The 20,228-nt window shown below is 42.2% G+C and overlaps 1 protein-coding gene across 1 annotated transcript in view; it reads right to left on the reverse strand.

The window, feature by feature from the left end:
* Nucleotides 1-13,553, reverse strand: part of dcc (DCC netrin 1 receptor) — a 276,917-nt gene extending 263,364 nt beyond the window's left edge. The window contains exon 1 of the mRNA XM_066659309.1: nucleotides 13,460-13,553. Within this exon, the coding sequence (XP_066515406.1) occupies nucleotides 13,460-13,541 (82 nt within the window). The 5' untranslated portion in view covers nucleotides 13,542-13,553. The remainder of the gene's footprint in view (nucleotides 1-13,459) is intronic.
* Between the last annotated feature and the right edge of the window lie 6,675 nt (nucleotides 13,554-20,228).

Raw genomic sequence — 20,228 nt, forward strand, 5'->3', positions numbered from 1 at the left:
AACAGTCCACACTCATCACAATCAGAGACTCAAGTCTTAACACACATACACACACACACACACACACTAAATAGCAAATCTCCTCAGATGTGTGTTGTGTAGACGACATGTATAATCCCATTCAGTCTCTTTCAGACTGTTTTGCATCTCTTCATCATTCACTGCAAACTGTCACAACAAGAAACGGCAGAAAGACAAGACAGGTCTGATTTCAAAAGGCTTCCGACGACAGGTGTTTGATACTCAGCACAATAAAGACACAGCGAGTGTGCGGTGTGATGCCTGGCTCCATTTGATCAGCAGGTAAAGGCCCAAACTCTCTTCTAGGGAAGGAATAATAGACGCTGTTATGAAGCGCTGGAAAACGGAAAACCCACAGGGAAATCCTGAAGCTGTGTCGGTGCGGACAGAGCTCACACTTCATAGGGTGTATGGGTGAAGAGAGCAAGTAAAAGGTGTGATTAGTGGTGATCCCAAGTCCTAGCTAAGGTTTCCAGCAGGTAACCATGGGTCTGTAACTCAATTCCAGAAAGATGGCATTATTTTATTTTTTAGACTGTAGACATTTTGAAACACTCTAAAAACATCTTCAGTTGTGGATATGATGGAAAACATCTAGAAAAATGTGAGGATGGCTAGAAAATGGCAGATTTTACCAAAAAATATTGTGTGTACAAATAAGTTTGACATTTTTTAAACGGTGTGTAATGTATAACTGTAATTAAAAATTCAAAAATTATCCTGCTATTATGCCATTTTATGGTACCTGTTGAGTAATATTAAATATGACAGTTGCCATTTTGTTAAATGGAAAATAATTTAAAAATGATATAATTTGAAAATGGAGAGAAAGAAGGATTTATTAATTACTGCATTTGTTATGAGCTCCATCACTGGGGATAATATTGTGTCCAGGAGTAGGCGAGGGTTTTGGTTTAGATTATTTAAAACGGATCGTTTTGATGATAGTGATTGTGAACATAGCGTATAAAAACTTAATTTTAGTTTTGTTTTGTTTCATATAAAACAACAATTATCATTTGTAATACTATACAACAGTTACCATAAAATAACAAAGTAGCAGGAGAATGTTTGATTTTTACAGATCTACATTACAAAAAAATGTATGAGAACTTTTTACTACACCACAGTATACACTACAGCAGAAAATAATAATAAGAAAATAATCCAGCCGTGAAAGTATTTGCTGGGATTTGTATGTATTTTAACATCACACATCAATTCATTCATTCATTCATTCATTTTCCGTAACCATTTCATCTTGTGCAGGTCTGTGAGTCGGGGGATGGAATCAACAACCTCAGGACCCCTTGAGCACAACCATTTCAGGGCCAGTACTCAAAGCTCTGGAGCAAAATACAGCAATAAAGCAGCAAAACTATCTGTTTTCACACCTGGAAAATTGGTGTTTTCAAATTCCACAAAGAAGGGAAATATGTTTCTGTCCTACACTAAAAAAAATGTAATCTACATACAGATATGAAATTTAAATAACATGTATTAATATTCAAATTATATATTTCAATGCAGATCATTAAATGATATGCAAACCTTTGATTTAAAAAAAATAAATTAACAATGTAATGTTTACAGAATAAGGTACAGGCATCAAATTTGAAATGAGTGAATATTTATAAAGATGCTGAGTTTAGGGACAAACATTTAAGTTTGAACACAGCTGATACATTACTGTTTTTTTTTTTAACAGCACCTCAAATACAGTTGACTCTGATCCAAAAATGGAGCTCAGCATGTAGTTCATTCATTCATTCATTATCTGTAACCGCTTATCCAGTTCAGGGTCCACGGTGGGTCCAGAGCCTACCTGGAATCATTGGGCGCAAGGCAGGAATACACCCTGGAGGGGGCGCCAGTCCTTCACAGGGCAACACACACACACACACATTCACTCACACACTCACACCTACGGACACTTTTGAGTCGGCAATCCACCTACTACCGTGTGTTTTTGGACTGTGGGAGGAAACCGGAGCACCTGGAGGAAACCCACGCAGACACAGGGAGAACACACCAACTCCTCACAGACAGTCACCCGGAGCGGGAATTGAACCCACAACCTGCTGTGCCACCGTGCCGCCCTCAACCTGTAGTTATGAAACTCAAACTGCCACTTCTCCAGTCCTCTACTCCCGCTTTTCATCCTCATTCTCTTTTCTTTGAGGAAGCACCTGTGGCTAAAGCCCTGAAAGTCAAAGGATTTCAGCAGGTATTCATCACAGGTTGTTTGCTACATCTCTGAATCCACTTGAGCCCATTTTACAGGGAGTGTCTTGCTACCTCCTTTCCCCGACACCCTCTCAACACTCTCCGAACAGAACTGTGGCTAATTTGATGCCCCCTAAAAAAGAGCCAGGCACTGCTAACCGACTGGATTTGCAGCGCTTCAATTAACCTTGGTGCAGGGTCAGATTTCAGCAAACTTCAAAGAGAACTGGCACATGTATTTATCCGCCCCAAAAGTTCGTCTTGGCCACCGCAAATGAGCAGCACTCCCTCTGTCGCTCTCAATTAGCCCTGCTGCTCTCTGGGCCATTTTGAGATGTGCCACTAATTTGAGCTAATAGGAAGCAAAGCAGCAGTGCCTATGGACATGTCAAGGCAGTTTGATGATGCTCTGCTTAGATCTTTGCTGGGACCTGGCTCTCGTTTCCCTCTGAGCCTGTTTTGACAAACGTCAAACAGCATTAGCTGCACAGAGAAGCCTGGCTTTGATGTTTGGGTTAGCATTGCTAAGGGCTGTTAGCAATCAACGATGCTGCTCCATGGCATTCTCCCACCAAGCTCCTACGTCACACACTTACACTGTTTATCTGGGACAGGTATTTTTAGGTATAGTTGATGTAATAGGTATGTAAAAAAAAGTCTATAGCTACACATTAATAACGTAATGACAAATGGGATGGTACAAATGATGACACACGTTAGTTCACAATGTACTACAAAACTATGCGACCACATTTGACCACACAAACACACCCAACCCAACCAGAGGGAAGACAATTTCGGTTGTCACAGTCATGGAAGTTGAGGGAGGAAATGGCAAACCTGTCCCAATGTTTCCTGCATGACAAGGGGATCAAACCAGAGACTTTCCAAACTCACTTCCATTAGGCCACAACAACCTCCTGATGACAGTAGGACAGATTATGGTCATACAGCTCAATGTATCATCTCTTATGTATTTATACATATGTAATAATACATTGTTTACCTCATATGTATATCTGTAAATGTATAATAAATAAATTTATTTGCTGCCCTCTTCAATTGGCACTTACTAATTCCAGGGTAATCCAGTTGCCATCTAACATTGCAACACTGATTGGCAATTTTACAATTTTACCAAGTTGTAGATTTCCAATTCAGACTGTAACCCATCTTTTACTCATAAGTTAATACCAGTCTACGTCATCCAAATATGAAAATAGACCACTGTATGACCACCACATATTATTTAGTTACTGAACCTCCCCTGAGCATAGCAGTGCTAATTGCAGTGAATTAGGAGAAGCAAAAATGTGGTCAACGACTTGAAAAAGCCTGAACCATTCACTACAGCTGAGTAAAGCCATATTTGAGACACAATGGTCTAAGCAGTGAAAGTAGGCCATGCACTACTATCATGGTATCATTGTCCTGATTACAGTAGGTCATGCTCTACAACTGCCTAGAAGCACTGATCTGTAGGATTAGAGCTTGAACTATGGATAACTAGAAGAAAGTCTGTCTTGTTAACAAAAGATCATTCTTTGTGTTATGACCAAAGAATCCATGTAGAGCGTGTCCTCTTCACCTTCCTGCCAGTCCACCAGTTTGCTCTCTATTAAAGAACCACAGTCATCCTCTACCAAACTACTTGGTCTCTAATTTCATCATCTATTCAAGGGGATTTCAACTAGAGATGGTGCTTGTGTAAAACTGAAAATAATACAGTTAGTTTCAAAATGAAGACATAAAATTTGATCCAATCCCATAACAAATCTAGCCTGAAATGGCATATAAATGTATCATGTTATTATATTAATTAAGTATATCTTCCTGTGAGCTACTTTTGGAATGATAGCTTACCTTTTTGTACAAGGAAAGCACTTCAATTATGAGGAATCCTTTTACACTTTAGTATTTTTCACCAATGAATCATACAGGTATTGTTATTGCTTTGGAGGGGAGCCAGTGTTCAGCTGGGGTTTACACAGATCCTGACTCCCAGACACCAACAAAATATGCATTTCAAGACTCGCTTGGCAAAGGAAAATGCCTGGAAGAAGAGGTTGGCCTTGCCCTTAAGCAAGTGAATGAGATAACCATCAACTTATACTTCTGGTTGATGTTTGTATCTTGAGATTGCACATTCAGTTTCCAAACAGGGTACAAGGCATGCACTCAGTTAAGGCCAAGGCTGCCCTGCTCATTCACATTTCAGTTTCCCCTCACCTTTGAGTTTCCTTTACATTTCCTCAAAGTCTTGGGGGGGTGGTTCCCATTGATTCCCCATGACAGTTATCTTCAGATGCTTAAATTTACCCCTATCACTATTGGCCCATCCCTAACTTTGACCACCTCCTCCTCATTTTCACAAAAACAAGCTGAGCTTCAGATTGTGGGTAAAGAAGATGAATATGCAAATAAACATATACTTGGCAACGAAAGACATTCCCAAATTAGTCCAAATCCCCAGATTTATCTCCATCTTCCAAGCTCTACTGGAAATTCTTCCATCCATCTGCTAGCTTTTAATCCTGCACATTTCCATGAACTACATGATCATTTGTCTTTAACTTGTTTCCTATTTCTATGAGAACCCTTTATTGTATTTACCTGCAGTTATACATGGACCTATGCCCTTGAGCTTTGAAACTATTGGTTTATGCTAAGCTACATTACCTGCTATTACTATGCCAAGTTACCACATTCCATTACAAAACCAGTGCTAATGTGGTATCAATAAAAACAATTTAGCCAAGCCACAGTTTGGTTTGGTTCCATTTGCATGAGCATTGAGCACTAGACACATGCTAGGACACATGCTATGGCAAAGCCTACTACTTTTCTGACCCACTCCATCCCTTCTGAATATCTAATAAGAAGACACAGGTGCCACAAATAACTATTTCCCAGCCAGTTCCGGTGCTGTGACCCAAGAACGGCCACGTCACCTTGCAGTGGGCACTGGATTTATGAGAGCTGACCTCGAGTTGGACGTTCTTCCTCAAAGACTGAGACGTCAGCTGCTAAATTTATGACCACTTACAGTGATTAGCAATGAACAAGCCTTTCTGGTTCCATCGTCCAATCAGGTGGATGCTCCAATCACAGTGGACAGGGTGGGGGTTGAGGGTGGACGCTGGATTCTAGCCACTAATGAAAGGCTAGACATTCAGACAAGGGGCATATTTTGTCATTCACGAGCCTGATTAGATGCAGCGGAAGCCCACTTATTTGAAATATTTTATGCTAATTACACTCAAAAGACTTAATATTCTGAATTTTTTTTTTCCTTCTTCTTCACAGGCAGCTCAGTTCCCGATGAATGGCAATGGCCTTTCCTTCTAAGTGGTGCATTATCAATGGCAGACATTACAGCTGGTAAAAATAGAATATACTACAGTTAAACTGGCATCAGTTAAGAGATGTATAAAAGCTTTTTAAAAAGATTTACATGGGGTCAATAAATATGCCCTGCAAAATCGATATGCAAATGCACTAAGAAATGCCAAACTTGATTCAAACCTCCATCAAAGAAGGCACTTTCAGGTATATCCTCAACTCCTCTAAGCTTAATTACTTTGGGATAAATGTTGATATGAGTCAGAGTGGTTTCAAAATCCATTTCAATGGCTAGCATCCAAAAAGCCATTAAGTAAAAAAATACAGCAAGCTGAAAATAATTGGTTCGCTTCAGTCCAAGAAACGGCTGATGCCTTGTCAAGTGTAGCTGAGAGTCATTACTGACACCTCTCATGGTTGCCCTTGACGACAGAACCTCTGGCCTTTAGCATACAGTCCAATTCCATCTGTCCACTCCATTCCAGACAATTATAGGCATCTCTTATTATGATTACCTTAAGGTTTCTCATGTTATTGGGAATACTGACACTGGCAGTAAACCTAAAGAAGAGGTTTGCACACATCTCACCTGGAGCCCACTGCAGCCAGTTTCTTTTGAGAACTTAGTCATTGTCATCCCCCATATTTGTAAAGAAAAAAATACTAAATGTATATGTGATAAACAGCACCTGCAATTCCTTTTACAACCACTAGCACATCACACAGCCATCCCAGTGCCAGGGAGCAGTTGGGGTTAAGATGCCCCATGTTTCTTCATCCCCACTGCCCTCAGTTTTTGTGCCTGTCAAGAGAATCAAACCAGGGAACCTTTTGTCCCAATCCTTTTCTCTAAACTTTAAGCCACAGCTGTTCTTTATGAATAACTTTGACCCAAAATGTCCATTTCTGAATGAATTATTCAGTGTCTGTTCATGTGCTATGACGTCGCTACATAGACAGCCTTCAAAATAAGTCAAAACAGGAGTCAATTCGAAAGAGGCTGACTTTGTAGGATTACAAAACTGTAAAATAACTATGATTGGGCTTTGATTCTGAAAATATGTTGGGACTATTAATGTCTGCTAGTTTGAATACAGTCACAGGGGCCTCTCTGGACACATGGACGTCTAGGATGTAAGCACTGCGGGATGGTGAAAATGGCTTTTATTCAACACTCTTATGATGTGCAGCACTGATTGTAATGAGAAACCCTTGGTTGTGACACAGCAGGCATAAAACTCAATCATAGAGGATGTAAACAGATGAATCTTTCATGAAAATGCTGAAGTAAAACAAGCAGGAAAAGCTGTTTGTGTAACCACAGCCTGGACCTTTAATTTCCCTCAAGAATGGAATCCTCCAATCAGAAGAGCACTATGCAATTTGTCAAGAAGTTTGTAAACCCCTCTTTTAGTTAGTGAATATAGCTACTTTCGCCTTTATAACTTGTATAATCTCTGAGCAGCAGAACTGTGAAGATCTGTGAAGATGCCCAAATTATTGGAAAAGTGGAAATGGCCCAAGTGTGAAATGACCCTCTAACGCAACCCTCCAATCAGAAAACAGCAAGTCTAAGACATGTTCCAAAGGCTAATTGCCCTGTTGATATTCAAAGCAACAGAGACAACTCTTGGTCACCTAACATGAAATTAAAATATAATGAATAAATAAATAAATAAATAAAGGCAGGTGGAACTTGCATTTGATATTAAGAAACAAGAGTCCAGTTTATTGTAAGTGGAAGCAGGGAGGCACGACGTTCCTTATGAATATGATCTCGAGCCAGGAGTAATCCGTGGTGAAATGCAATCCATCAAAACTAATAAAACGAGAAATGTTCCAATTAATTTCCATAATACAGTCGTTTGAAAAATGCAACCGCATGGGAGCCAAGTTGTTGTTTTTTTCAGCAGATACCCCAGCCCCCCCTGCCCACAGACACCCCACCACCTTTTCACCCCTCCACCATGTCCCAGCCCCAACCTTGGAGGCAAGGTTTCCACTGAAAGATGATTACAGACATAAGCCTCAATAAGAAACCCAATGCGGGTGCCTGACTGAGAGATCTCGAGAGGAACACAGTGTGTGAGAGAGAAACATTGAGACACTAATTAATCCTCTGAAGTGTTGCAGTGTTACCTGTGTGTGTTTATGGCTGGCACTGACCGCTAACAGTAGAGCTATAATTAGAGTTTCAAGCAGCAAGAATAGCATCAGGTTTCAGGGTCCAGGCACCTACTCAACGCTCATGGCACCTACTCAACTCTATTCAATTCTTGTCAACATTTTGTTTTCCACTGCCACAGCTCCCTCGCCAAAATGTAGCTGGTGACATCACAAAACAACATAAAATGCATTATTATTATATTAATTATATTAATTATATATTATTAAAACACAGTCTGTAATGGGCATCACTGGTTTCAGAAACCCCAACATTGGTGGTGATAAGCATTGTTTACTCATTGTGTACTGGCATGTTGTTGTTGTTGTTGTTGTTGTTGTTGTTTGGGACTGAACAGAGCTCTGTCATCAGCTCAGACAGAGCAGTAGAGTTTGTTCCTTCTTTGTTGCAGCGTCCAGCTCTCACTGGATTCTTTCGTCAGCCACCGATCCAAGGAGCGTTTGACCACAGCGTAATTTTACGAGCTGCCGTCGTGAGTCCGATAAAAACAAACGTGAGCTCTGCTGTAGCTGGAGATTTTTAAAATGCTTTATTTGTGCTGAATGTCTGCATTTTGTCACACAGAATCTGGCCAATCAGAGCCCTGCAATGTTTACAGGTCATGGTTTAATCCTTACTCATTTCGCTTGGAACCACAAGTAGATCCTAAAATAGTACACTGTTCCAAACCAGGCACCAACTGTGCTACATAAAAGCAGTTTACACAAAAACACAATTACAGTTTTGCACTGATCTAACAAGCAAAACAAATTTGGTTCTCAAAATTAGCTCCATTAAGTTAGCCTTGGAGCTATGACGCCTGCTAACAAACACTAGCATCAAGAGTAACACAGTATTCCTCCTCAAATCATTTCTCTACCCACTCAAACTGCATCCCAATGTTCTGTGAAGTGCTCTTCAAACTGTGCACTGTGTCACTGTGGTGGCACCTTTTGCTGTCACTGTGGTGGAGCCCTCAAGGGTAGTTTTCTGTACCTTATTTAGAGAACATAATTGTATTTTATTCTATGATTATTGTGGATTTTTAAATTGTGTTGATTTTATACGCCCCATTTAATCTCCAGCACGTATATGTTCCTTTATTTTACACAGTTCTATAATGATAGATTACAGATATTCCCCTCTCCTTGTGGAGAAGGTACGTTGACATAGTACCTTTAGTGAGCTGTCATCACAAAAACGTAAAAGTATGGAAAAAAGAAGTTGTCAGCCTTCTGTTAGCTAACACGGTCAGGTAAACAATGTTTAGGATTGCCAGAAGACATTAGGACCCACACACTGTTAATTTGTTTGTGAGAGTCATTGCCATGTCCTGCATCTAACTCAATGCTAACCTTCACCTCAGAGAACAGAAGCTAATCTTGAGCCATGTTTACATCAGCTACAGCAGCGAGTAGCTCATGGGAAAAACAGTGTCAGAATGTTCATGTTTCCCATTATCCCGGGGATATTTGGTTTTGACAAAGAGCTAAACCTCACACACAGTTCAGAGGCGGTGCTGATGAGTGTGGACAGTGGATTCAACAGCAATGAACTACGGAGTTAAATTAGGTTCAATGTCGGCAGTGTCCCCAAAACACTTTCCATTACAACACAGTAAACTACAGCAGACTAACGGACCACTGTCCTCCACACACCCCCAGAGCCTTTAAACAGAGGACACTGGGGTGTGGACCAAGAGGTAGTTAAAAGAGAGAGAAAATAAAAAGAGCTTTCTTCACTCAGAAGCAATAATTACCAAGGACTAATACCACAGCTATAGCGCTTTTCCACTGCATGGGACCTACACGACTCTACTCGACTCGGCACGGCTCTTCTGCTTTTCCACTGACCAAATCTGGTACCTGGTCTTTAGAACCGGGTAGGTTTCCGGTCCCAGCTCACTCTGGGTTCCCGTGCCGAGTAGGTACTAAACGGTGAGGTGTAATCCCTGTAGATTGCTGATTGGCCAAAGCCATGTCAATCACCACGAAATGCAGTGCTGATTAAAATCCAGCAGAAACCACCGCTTGTAAGATCTCTAAAGCTACAGCAGCTTTCACCTTTATTTTTATAAATGAGAAAGCTGGACTCACAACGAACTCACAATGACAGCTCGTAACATTACCTCGAGGTGTTTTGAAGAGGTTTTTTGCTCAGTGGGTCGATGGCCAAGGAAAATTTCAAGTCAAAGCCGAACGTGCAACAAGTAAAACTGATCTGTGAGTATTGGAGCATGGAGCCATGTTCAGTCCAAAAAACTAAAACAACACATGATTACACAGTGAGTAAACAGCGCCTGACTTTACCACTGCTGTTGTTGTGGTTTTCAAAGCCAGCGATTCCTGTTAGAGACTGAGTTTTACGACGTCACCGGCTCCATTTCGCAGGGGAGTCCTGGCAATGGAAAAGCGACAAGCTTTAAGCGATCCGAGCTGAGCTGTGTCCAGTTGAGTCATGTAGAACCAGACCCATGTGGTAGAAAAGCACCATTAGGGTTAGACACCCGATTAAAATCCACCCAAGACCACCTTTTAAGTGTTCGTAATAGTGAAAATAATAATCCAACTAACATTCAATGGTCAAACTCCTTAGCATGAAATGGTTAGTTGTCAAATAGTAACCCCACCAAATAGTAACCCCACCACATAGTAACGCTTCTGAGTCCAGTGATTTCCCTAAGGCTTCCAAACTCATTCAGAAGGTAGCCCTTGCATGTCTGGCCACTACACAATTGACCAGGACACACTGAAATGAGGAAAACAAGAGCCAAAGAAAGAAACATTGGGAAAGGACAAATGTTGGCTAACAACAGAGACCAGAAAACATTGACCATCTCATCAGGGACATCTTGCCTGACCAGTGGTCTGCCCAATAATCAGTCATTACCAGCCCATACACCAGTGTGGTCAGTGTTTGTCCAATATGACCATCACTGCAACAAACCTTGCATCTCCATTTTATATTTCATTTAGAATTTTAAAAAAAAATCTCAGTTTCTTTTCTTACATTGTGCTGAGAGGGTTTTTTATCATCCGAACAGAGACCACTATGGATATACGAGGTTTTGGTCTGAGAGTGAGTATAAAATGTGTGTCTGTGGAGAGTCAGTGGTCAGCACAGCAATGGAATGAACAGAGAGAGAGAGAGAGAGAGAGAGAGAGAGAGAGAGAGAGAGAGAGAGAGAGAGTGCTGATGCTGTGGAGGCTGAGTGGGCAGCTCTCACTGTGGGCTCTCAGAGCGCCCCCTGTTGGAGAGCAGTGGGGAACACATGCCAGACAGCATAAAGGGAGAGAGAGAGAGAGAGAGAGAGAGAGAGAGAGAGAGAGAGAGAGAGAGAGTCTAACAGTTACCAATATAAATATAAATCAATTCCAAAGTAGATCAGAAACTCTAGAAACCCACCCAGACCCCAGTAAAGGGCTCTAAAGACCACCACTGATGTTGTGTTGCTGTTGTTGTTTATTTCTCATATAGGACCAGGAGTAATAATGACCAGAATAATCCAACAAAGTAGATATGATCAGTCTTACTGGCAGAACATGACTCCCATTCAATGACACAGTTCATCTCAGCTTTGACCAGTGGAGTGACCAGTCCTGGTACTGTGTTGTGATCAATACACAATAAATAGTCGTTAAAAAGTCAAAAAAGCAGCTGCACATCACATTCCCAGGTCTGATTGGACTTGACAGTTCAGTACACTATAAACAACAGCTGAATAACAAATATCACAGACCAGGGCAAAGAAACTGAGCAGCAGTAAGCAGCACAGAGATTCACACTCACTTCAGTAGAATTATACATCATTAATGTTTATTCATATTGATCTTAACTGAGTGCTGATCATCTTTTAAGGGGCTTTCTTTCTCTGGTGATTGGAGTTAGAGCAATGTGTTTTATCAGCACTCAAGAAAGACTTGAATTTAAGGTTAAATTTTGGGAATAAAATGGTAAAATGTGTATAAATTGATGAATTCAATAATAATAATAATAATAATAATAATAATAATAATAATAATAATAATAATAGCTAAATAACAAGAACATATCAGGGGCTTGGACCCCTAATTACAACAAGACTAATGAAGACATATAAAGTAAAACCCAAAATACCCACCAACATCAGCACATGATAATGAATCTTAAGGTGGAAATGTATATGAAAACAAATATATAAAACAACATACAACAATATTAATAAAATAAATTCTAAATGAAAGTGAAATGAAATGATAAATTAAGAAATAAACCATTCACCCCCCTTAAATGCTTGGACCCCTGTAATTGCTAATATAAAAATGCAGTAGAAGAAAAGCTTTGACATTAAAAACCTTTCCTGCTTTAACTTAAGAACCATTCTTTAAAATAAATAATAAACAAAAGAAACAAGCCCCTCATCACCACAAAGGAGCTCCAATCTACAGCAGAAGAACACACTCCTGGATAAGAGCAGTCAGCTCAGAGACACTGCGGCGGTCTCCAGTGCGACTGAAAGCCAACTCAGTGGCACAGCAAAGTGTGTAAGCGTCACGTTTCTGGGGGCAGATAAAGCAGGAAACACGCACACGGCTACAACACCACTCACCACAACCCAGAGCCTAAACCTGAACCCAGAAACCAATACCAAACCCAATGCCTAACACAAGCCATCAGTCTAAGCATAAACCTAACCCTAAACTTAACCCCAAACCACAATCTACCCCTCAACCAAACCCTAACCCTGATCCTAATCTTAACCCAAAGGCTATAGCCCTAGTCCTAACTAACCCCAATCTTTTATGTGTGAAGCCAACAGAGAACACAGCTCTGTGTGGAACAAAAGAAGAAAAAAAAGGGTTCCTCGACTAGTGGAACCCATTCTGGTGCTACAGCCTACACCCTTAAACAGAGTGTTCTTTAAGGGTTCTTTAGTGTTCAGAACCACCAACCAGCTGCATGGTGAAAGGGGCCCAGATATATTGAGAATGTTTTTGTGTATGGTTCTGTAGCAATAAAAATGGTTCTACTGTTGTAACAAGCCAAACTTTGCCACAGTAGGAGAACCATTTATTTATTTATTTTCCGTTGGTGCTAAAAAAGGTGCTACATAGAACCATATTAACACATTCTCCGTCAGTTTTCATCAAGGAATGGACCGTCTCTGCTGACACGAGCACGCGTGGTTCTAACTAGAGCCATCAGCTGGACTAAAGAACCCTCAGTGAACGCTATCAAAGAACAGAGAGCCATTTTTGAAGAACCGTGAACAACAGGTTTTTCACTGAAGCGAGCATACGGTTCCGCAGGGGGTTGTAGGCAAAAGTTTGGGCACGCCTGGTCAGAAATAGAGTGGAAACCCAAATACTGAACGTGTGGAAATGCAGCTGCGCGTGGCATCTGTCCGAGTTTCCAGTTTGTGTTGATTTGCTTACATTAACATTGTTGCTCGGCACAGAATTGAACATATAACCACGCCATAGTGGAGGCACAGATGACGGTGTCCCAGCAGGTTGCACTCAGCAGAAACCCCCACAGAACTGTGTTCTCTGCGGAGGATGTGCTCGGCTCACTGTAAAAAAAAAAATCGCCCCCAAAATCCCATATCAGGTCTTTGACAGGACGTGCCCAAACTTTTGCAGGCGCAACCCTATGCAAATCCGCTGCCCACAAGGCATGCAAATGAGCGTCAGCGCGTGCAGACAAGAGCATCTCTCCGTCACTCACCGTGCGCTCCGGAGCTCTCGAGCACGATGCAAAGCCAGAGGGCGACGCGCGCGTAGCTCCGCATCGCACCGGCGCGCGCCATAGCGGGTCTCAAACACACCGGGTCCTTAAACCGGGCACTGGACGCCAGCAGCAGCAGCGCGCGGCGGAGTCCTCAGCGCATCAACTCCCGGCAGAAAGGGTGGAAGGCACACACGCGCGCGCGCACACACACACACACACATGCACACACACACACATACACACACTCACACACACCCAGGGCGAGACGCCACAGAATATGAAAAAAAAACGCTTCAGCTCTTCACGGGTACGTAAATGCATCCATTCTCCGTGCACGGTCCCCGGTAAAGCGCAGCGCGCGAGGAGCAAGGAAAAACAGCAGTAAAAGACCCTCAAACCTGCAAAAAATAAAAAATAAAAAAACAGAATTAAAAAAAGCACAATACGCGTGCCGAGACTTTGCGCGCGCCTCTGCTGCTTCACTCTGCGGCTCGGGATGGAGGAGCGCGCGCGCGGAGTGAGCGCCGATTCATTGATCCTAAAAAAAAAAAAAAAAAACAGAAAGGGAGGAGGCTGCAGAGAAGACCCGGGGAACGGACTCACAGATTTACTGGAACGGAGCGGAGGGCGATTGGAGGAGGGAAGAGGGAGGGGTTTGTTACCGTCCAAAAGGCCACGCCTAGTATCCCTGGGACTGGATAATTAGTTCATGATCACAAGCGATTGGACGTTCTAGCACGCCAAAGCCACGCCCTCGGGGCTAGAAAGTCAGAGTGCGTCTGAACTACTACGAACCAATCATAGCGCAGGAGGCGTGGCTTTAACCTTCCAGAAAATCAAAATGATTCTGTGCAAGAACTAACAGCCAATCGTGACTCAGGAGGCGGGGCTTTAACGTTTTATAATCTGAATTTAATAGTAGTATCAACAAATGGGGCGGGGTGGGTGGAGTCCTCTAGAAGGTGGATCTGGATTGAGCAAGAGGGCGTGGCTTAAGCACTCTAGCGCGTAAGTCTGCTTTAATAGCCAATCATACTGTAAGAGGGCGTGGCTTTAGTGCCCTGGAGTGAGGAACCTATTGAGATGATGAAACCAGTCTGTGGTAGAACATTAAACCAAGAAGTTCCACTAGGATTTGGGTGGTCCCCACATTTAGTTTTAACTCTTCGAGTGTCACACTCTGAGGTCTGCACTTCACCACTTCATCAAAGCTACACGGAGGTCTGAGTTAAAAAGTCATGTCACAGCCTGAGATAATTTATACTGCCACTGGAGCTTCACATCATCCGCATTGAACCTCCTCTCTGTCTCTGCTCCCCACACGGACCCAATTATCTCCAACACACACACACACACACACACACACTCACAGAGAGAGAGAGAGAGAGAGAGAGAGAGAGAGAGAGAGATAGTTGGACAGAAAAAAGTGGAGAGGGAGAGTGAGAGAAAAAAATAGGAAAGTAAACAGAGAAAGGGAAACAGACAAGTATGATACACTGTTGAGACACTGCTGAGACACTGTGGACAGACAGAAATGGGGGACAGAAGCCACGCTAGAGAAAGAGACAGTAGAGAGAAAAGGGAAAGAAAGGGAAACAACTGTCCCACATTTTTCCATTAGTATTATTATCTAAATGTGTCCAGTAAAGACCAGTAATGTCCAGTTTATTTTTCAGTTATTGTTCATTATTGTATACAATTGTCCAATGTTCTTCAGCATTGTCCATTATTATATAAACATATCCATAATTGTTCATTATTGTCCGTTATGATATAGAATTTCCCATTGTTTCCCATTATTGAGCTTTATTGTTGTATTGTCTTGTCAATTACTGTCCAAGATTGTCCATTATTGTCAAACTTTCTCCATTATTAACCATCCCAGTGTTTTCCAGCATTGTCCTCTATTATCCAGTATAGCATATGATTGGCCACATTTTTGGCCAATTGTCCAACATTGTCCATAGTATTTTTCATTATTTAATACATATATCTCAGCATTGTCCTGTAATGTTCAAGACTGTCCTTGATTATCCACTATGTTTAATTATTGATCATTGTTTTCCTTTATTGACTGTTATTGTCCAGGTTCGTTTGGTAATGTTCTTTATTGACTACAGTGGTTAAATTCAGCAGCAACATCCCTCGCTTTAATGGAAACCTCCACGTTTATCTGCACACATCATTACATCCTTTCTTTCTCTCCCACCATTCCTGATTAAATCACGATTCTCTCTCACTCTGCCTCTCTCTGTCTCTCTCTCGCTCTCTACCTCTCATCTTCCATTCATTAAAGGAGGGCGAACTCGAATGGGTCCAATTAAGGAGGTGGAGCCAATACGCACATCTTCTGAATGGTTTATTTTGAGTGTGGGGTTCTCTATTTTGTCAAGCTCTGCATGGGGTTGATGAAGAGAGAAGGTTATTATGGGAGAAAATCGACAGAAACAACAGAGAGAGAGAGAGAGAGAGAGAGAGAGAGAGAGAGAGGGAGAGAGAGAGAGGGAGAGAGAGAAAGAGAGAGAGAGAATTACATAATGGACTACTTATCACATTCTGAATTAACCCCCCATTGAACAGTAAATTAGGTACAGTGTAGGGCCACTGTAAACAGCTCCTTCTCTGTTGTTGGGAAAGGGCCCAGTAATGGGATGATTAAAGCGGCACCGATAATGGGAAGATGCTGCACAGATTGGAGAGATGCTGATCAGAGAAGAGAAAGGGGCGGAGTTACGTTGATGCATGTAGAACTCGAATGTATCTCTCAATCTTAAGGTTCATTCATCCATTCATTCATTGTCTGGAAGCGCTTGTCCAGTTCAGGGTCACGGTGGGTCCGGAGTCTACCCGGAATCACTGGGCATGCTTTGGCGTCGCTCAAAGAATCCTTTGCAGCACCTTTATTTTAGAGTGTGGACCACAGATAAATATTTAACTGGATTCTTTATCTTCCACTCTATAAAGTAGGGGGAGGGGGAGAGAGCAAGCAAGTGTGTGTGTGTGTGTGTGTGTGAGAGAGAGAGAGAGAGAGAGAGAGAGAGAGAGAGAAGTGTTAGTGGATCCCGAGAGAGTGAAAAAGAGCAGTAGTGCTGGCAGGAGAAGAGGTCATCTGGCCTCTGGTTGACCCCTGTCAAACGCCTGCGTCCTGTCAGACTATGGGCCCAGCGCTGTTCACATCCTGACCCTACTCTCTCTCTCTCTCTCTCTCTCTCTCTCCCTCTCTCTCTCTCTCTCTCTCTGTGCTTTTCAGCTTGTTTTTCAGCCTTATTTGCTGTTATTCTGAAAGCTGTACTTGTGAAATGTTCGAAACCTGTTCACCCCTCTATAATAAAACAAGCTGTTCTGAATTAATCATTGTTGTGATGTCATAAGTAGACATTTTCTTGCATGCACTCACACCTCAGCTGCCCACTGTTCCCACTGAAGGGATGCAGTTTTGTTTCTGCATGGTGCCTGCAGTGGAAAATGTGGGAAATGGAATTAAATGTTGTTCTCAGGAAGTGAACGGATGAGTGAATCCCACTAAATAATCCGTACATTTGAAAAGAAATAAAAGGAAAAGTTTATTGCCTTCCCACATTCCTGAAGCTAACACTTTGTTTCATAGCCATGGGCTGCACTCACGTGTTTCTTTTGGCATTGGTGCCATACTGAGAGCCCATATTTGTCTCAGTTTGATCCCGCTGTCCCTGTGCTCGGAGGGTGGAACAGACTCTTGGAGGATGATGATTTATCACGACTGTTTACTTAAATCATTGCTTGGATTTAGCTTTAAGTTTAATAAAGTGGTTCTCCTCGTCTGAAAATGGCAGTGATCAACGAGAAATGTTTCTATGCCACAACAGAGCTGAGGCCGAATCCTAAAATGTCTCTCTACACACTCCATAGTTCACGTTTCCCTGACCAATTAGTCTCTAATTACTATCCGGGTGCAGTATTATTAGTTTTAATATCTGTGATATACATTATGTAGCGAGTATGATGCTATTTCTGGAACCTGACCCAAGCTCCTCTACTGACTGTCACAGACGAACAGGGTTCTGTTTACAAAAATGAGGACTAAAAGTAGTTTTGGAAGAAACTACAAAATAGTTTAACCCTTTGGGGTCTAAGGACATTTTCTCAATTTTCTGAAATTCGTCTTTAAAGTACTTGTATTATAATATAACGCCCACATGTTTTATATCAAAATGTTCAGAACAATCTCAGCTCTCTCGTTAAGAAAGGCCCATGTGACCTACAGCATTTTATGAAGAGATAATCTGTCTCTAACCCTGAAAATCCTAAAACTGATTTTAGAAAATCTTTATAATTCTTATGAAAACATCCCTTTACTCGTGTGGATGAATGGTTTTGGTGATTGAAATAGTTTTATCAGAGTTTTAAAGACAAGCGAATCCACCAGTTAGACACGGCGAGAGGCAGAGGAGGCGTGTCTCAGGCTTATACATAGGCTCGTAACTCGGGATGTACAGTGTCGCGTACAGTCATGATAACGTGATTGAAGGAGCAGTTTGTGCACATTCACAGAGTGTTTGAACTGTATTTCTGCACTGTGCTATCGCTAAGATATTAATAGAAACATCGTGAATGGTCGTATTTGATGCGCCGGGGCGTTCTTCAACCCCAGAGGGCTAAACATCACAGTTTTGATTTGAGTTGTGTGTTTGAGTAATGAGTAAGTATATAATATGGCGGCTACTACACACAGTATTGTTGCATGCAACCCATGGAGAGATTTCGGACTCCTACCTGTCCAACGTTTCCTCAGAAATGGAGTGTATTCATCAGGACATTGTCCTCCTTTTGCTGTGGCTACTCTTCTGGGAGGGCTATAGACTTGTTGCAGGACTAGTGAGGTCAGGTACAGACAGTGGATGATGAATGAATGAACGATTGATAGTTACACTCATACAGTGCTGTTCTAGACCCCAGAGTGCTTTACATTTTTCAGGACATTAAGCAGCCCCCTCAACCACGACCAATGTGCAACATCCGACTGGACGATGTGACAGCAGCCATTTTGCAGCGTGATGTAGAGAGAAGATGAGAGGAAGTGATGAGATGCCGATGATCAGGAGGCCAGAGGTGATCACCGAGCATCACGGTAACGCTCAGACAACTTTCTAGGAACTGGCCTGGGATCTGTTATGACCAGGAACTCGGTTGTACGTCTCATCCAAAAGTCATCACCATTCCCATCACTGCGCCTCACTGCCCTCTAAAGCAGGTCTAAAGCAGCACAGGATTCCACCTGCATCACCCACCCAGCTCCAGCTCGTCCTGATGGAGCTCCATCCCTCCGGAGATGGCGGTGATACTGAATGAAGTGCGCTCAGTTAGCCTGAACTTTTAGAGCAGAAAAATAAGAGCTCTCTTAAATCGAATTTGACTTTGTCTCATTATTGCTCTCATTGTTCACAGCGAGCAAGCCTCCGGATTTCAATTACAATGCCTCTAAACTTTCACAAAACCTTTGCGAACGGCCCACTGACTCATTTTTATAGAACAGGAGTTGACTCTAATTGTTCGGCGCCGGCAGAACTTTGGAGTACGTGGTCCGTGCTGCACACTGTGCTTTGATTATTGAGTTTAATCACACACGTTAATAATCGCTAATGACGGCATGAGGCGGAGGAGTCTGTTCATATTGCGATGGCAGCGGGGCTAATTAAAAGCTCGGTGTCTTGTTAGGTGAATTAACACTCCACCATATTAGATGCAAATGAAGCGCATGGGAGTTGGTGACGGAGACTAATGGAAGTAATAGGATCATATCGCCCTTTTCAACTCGGTATGTTATTGTCAAATGAGTCGGCATGTTTCCAACCTGAGCTCATCCGAACTGCCCACTTTAGTTCCTTGTGTCAGATCCTTCTTCGGGGATGAAGGGACCTCAGTGGAAAGAGGAAAAGGGAGCGAGACAAAGAAAGACGCAAGACAATACCCTGACATAAGGGACATAAGGGACATAAGGCACATGAGGCATAGGGGGTGGGAAACTAGAACAGAGAGTTTGTTAAGGGTCTGGGGGGCCCCATTAGTCAAGTGCTTGCTGTGTGTGTGTTTCGTGTGTGTGTGTGTGTGTGTGTGTGTGTGTGTGTGTGTGGTAAGTGTGCCCCCACCCCTTGCCACTTCTGTCCCCCTGATTTTCAAGCTGCCATGTGGCCTTTGTGAACACCTGTGTCTCTTGGCCTGGAATAATTACCGCAGTCTCCAGCGTTTTCCTCTGATAATGGCACTTATTCACCACGCCCCTCCTTCCTCCGACAGCTGCCGTAATGACGGGTCCAAGAGGAATCCCCCAGCGTCGAGTTGAAGTGAGTGACAAGGCCTTAATCAACAGCTTAAGGGTCAATCTTGTGGGTTTAAATATGTTTAAACAAATTAAAGCTTCCAGTTTGACATCATTTGATAGCGCCGATGTGTCCAATGGAAAAGTGCAGTTTATAATGACATAGGACTAGCACCTGCAGGTCTGATAAGCTTCTCATTATACTGTAGTCACTAAGTTGCACCAACAACAAGATAAAAAAGAGATTACAGGAGTTTACAGTTAGGTTTAGGGTTAGGTTTAGGGATTTAAAACTGTGCAGTTGTTAATCTTTAGGAGATCAGTGATACTTTCAAAGTTAAGCTTAGGGTCAAGTTAGTGTCGCTGTTAGGTTTAGATTTAGGTTTAAGTTTTAGTGCCACAAGAAGATATACAATAACAACAACAACAAAAAAAAATATTTAATAAGACAATAGATGAATAAATAATGAA

Source organism: Hoplias malabaricus, chromosome 2, assembly GCF_029633855.1.
Source record: "Hoplias malabaricus isolate fHopMal1 chromosome 2, fHopMal1.hap1, whole genome shotgun sequence".
NCBI lineage: Eukaryota > Metazoa > Chordata > Actinopteri > Characiformes > Erythrinidae > Hoplias > Hoplias malabaricus.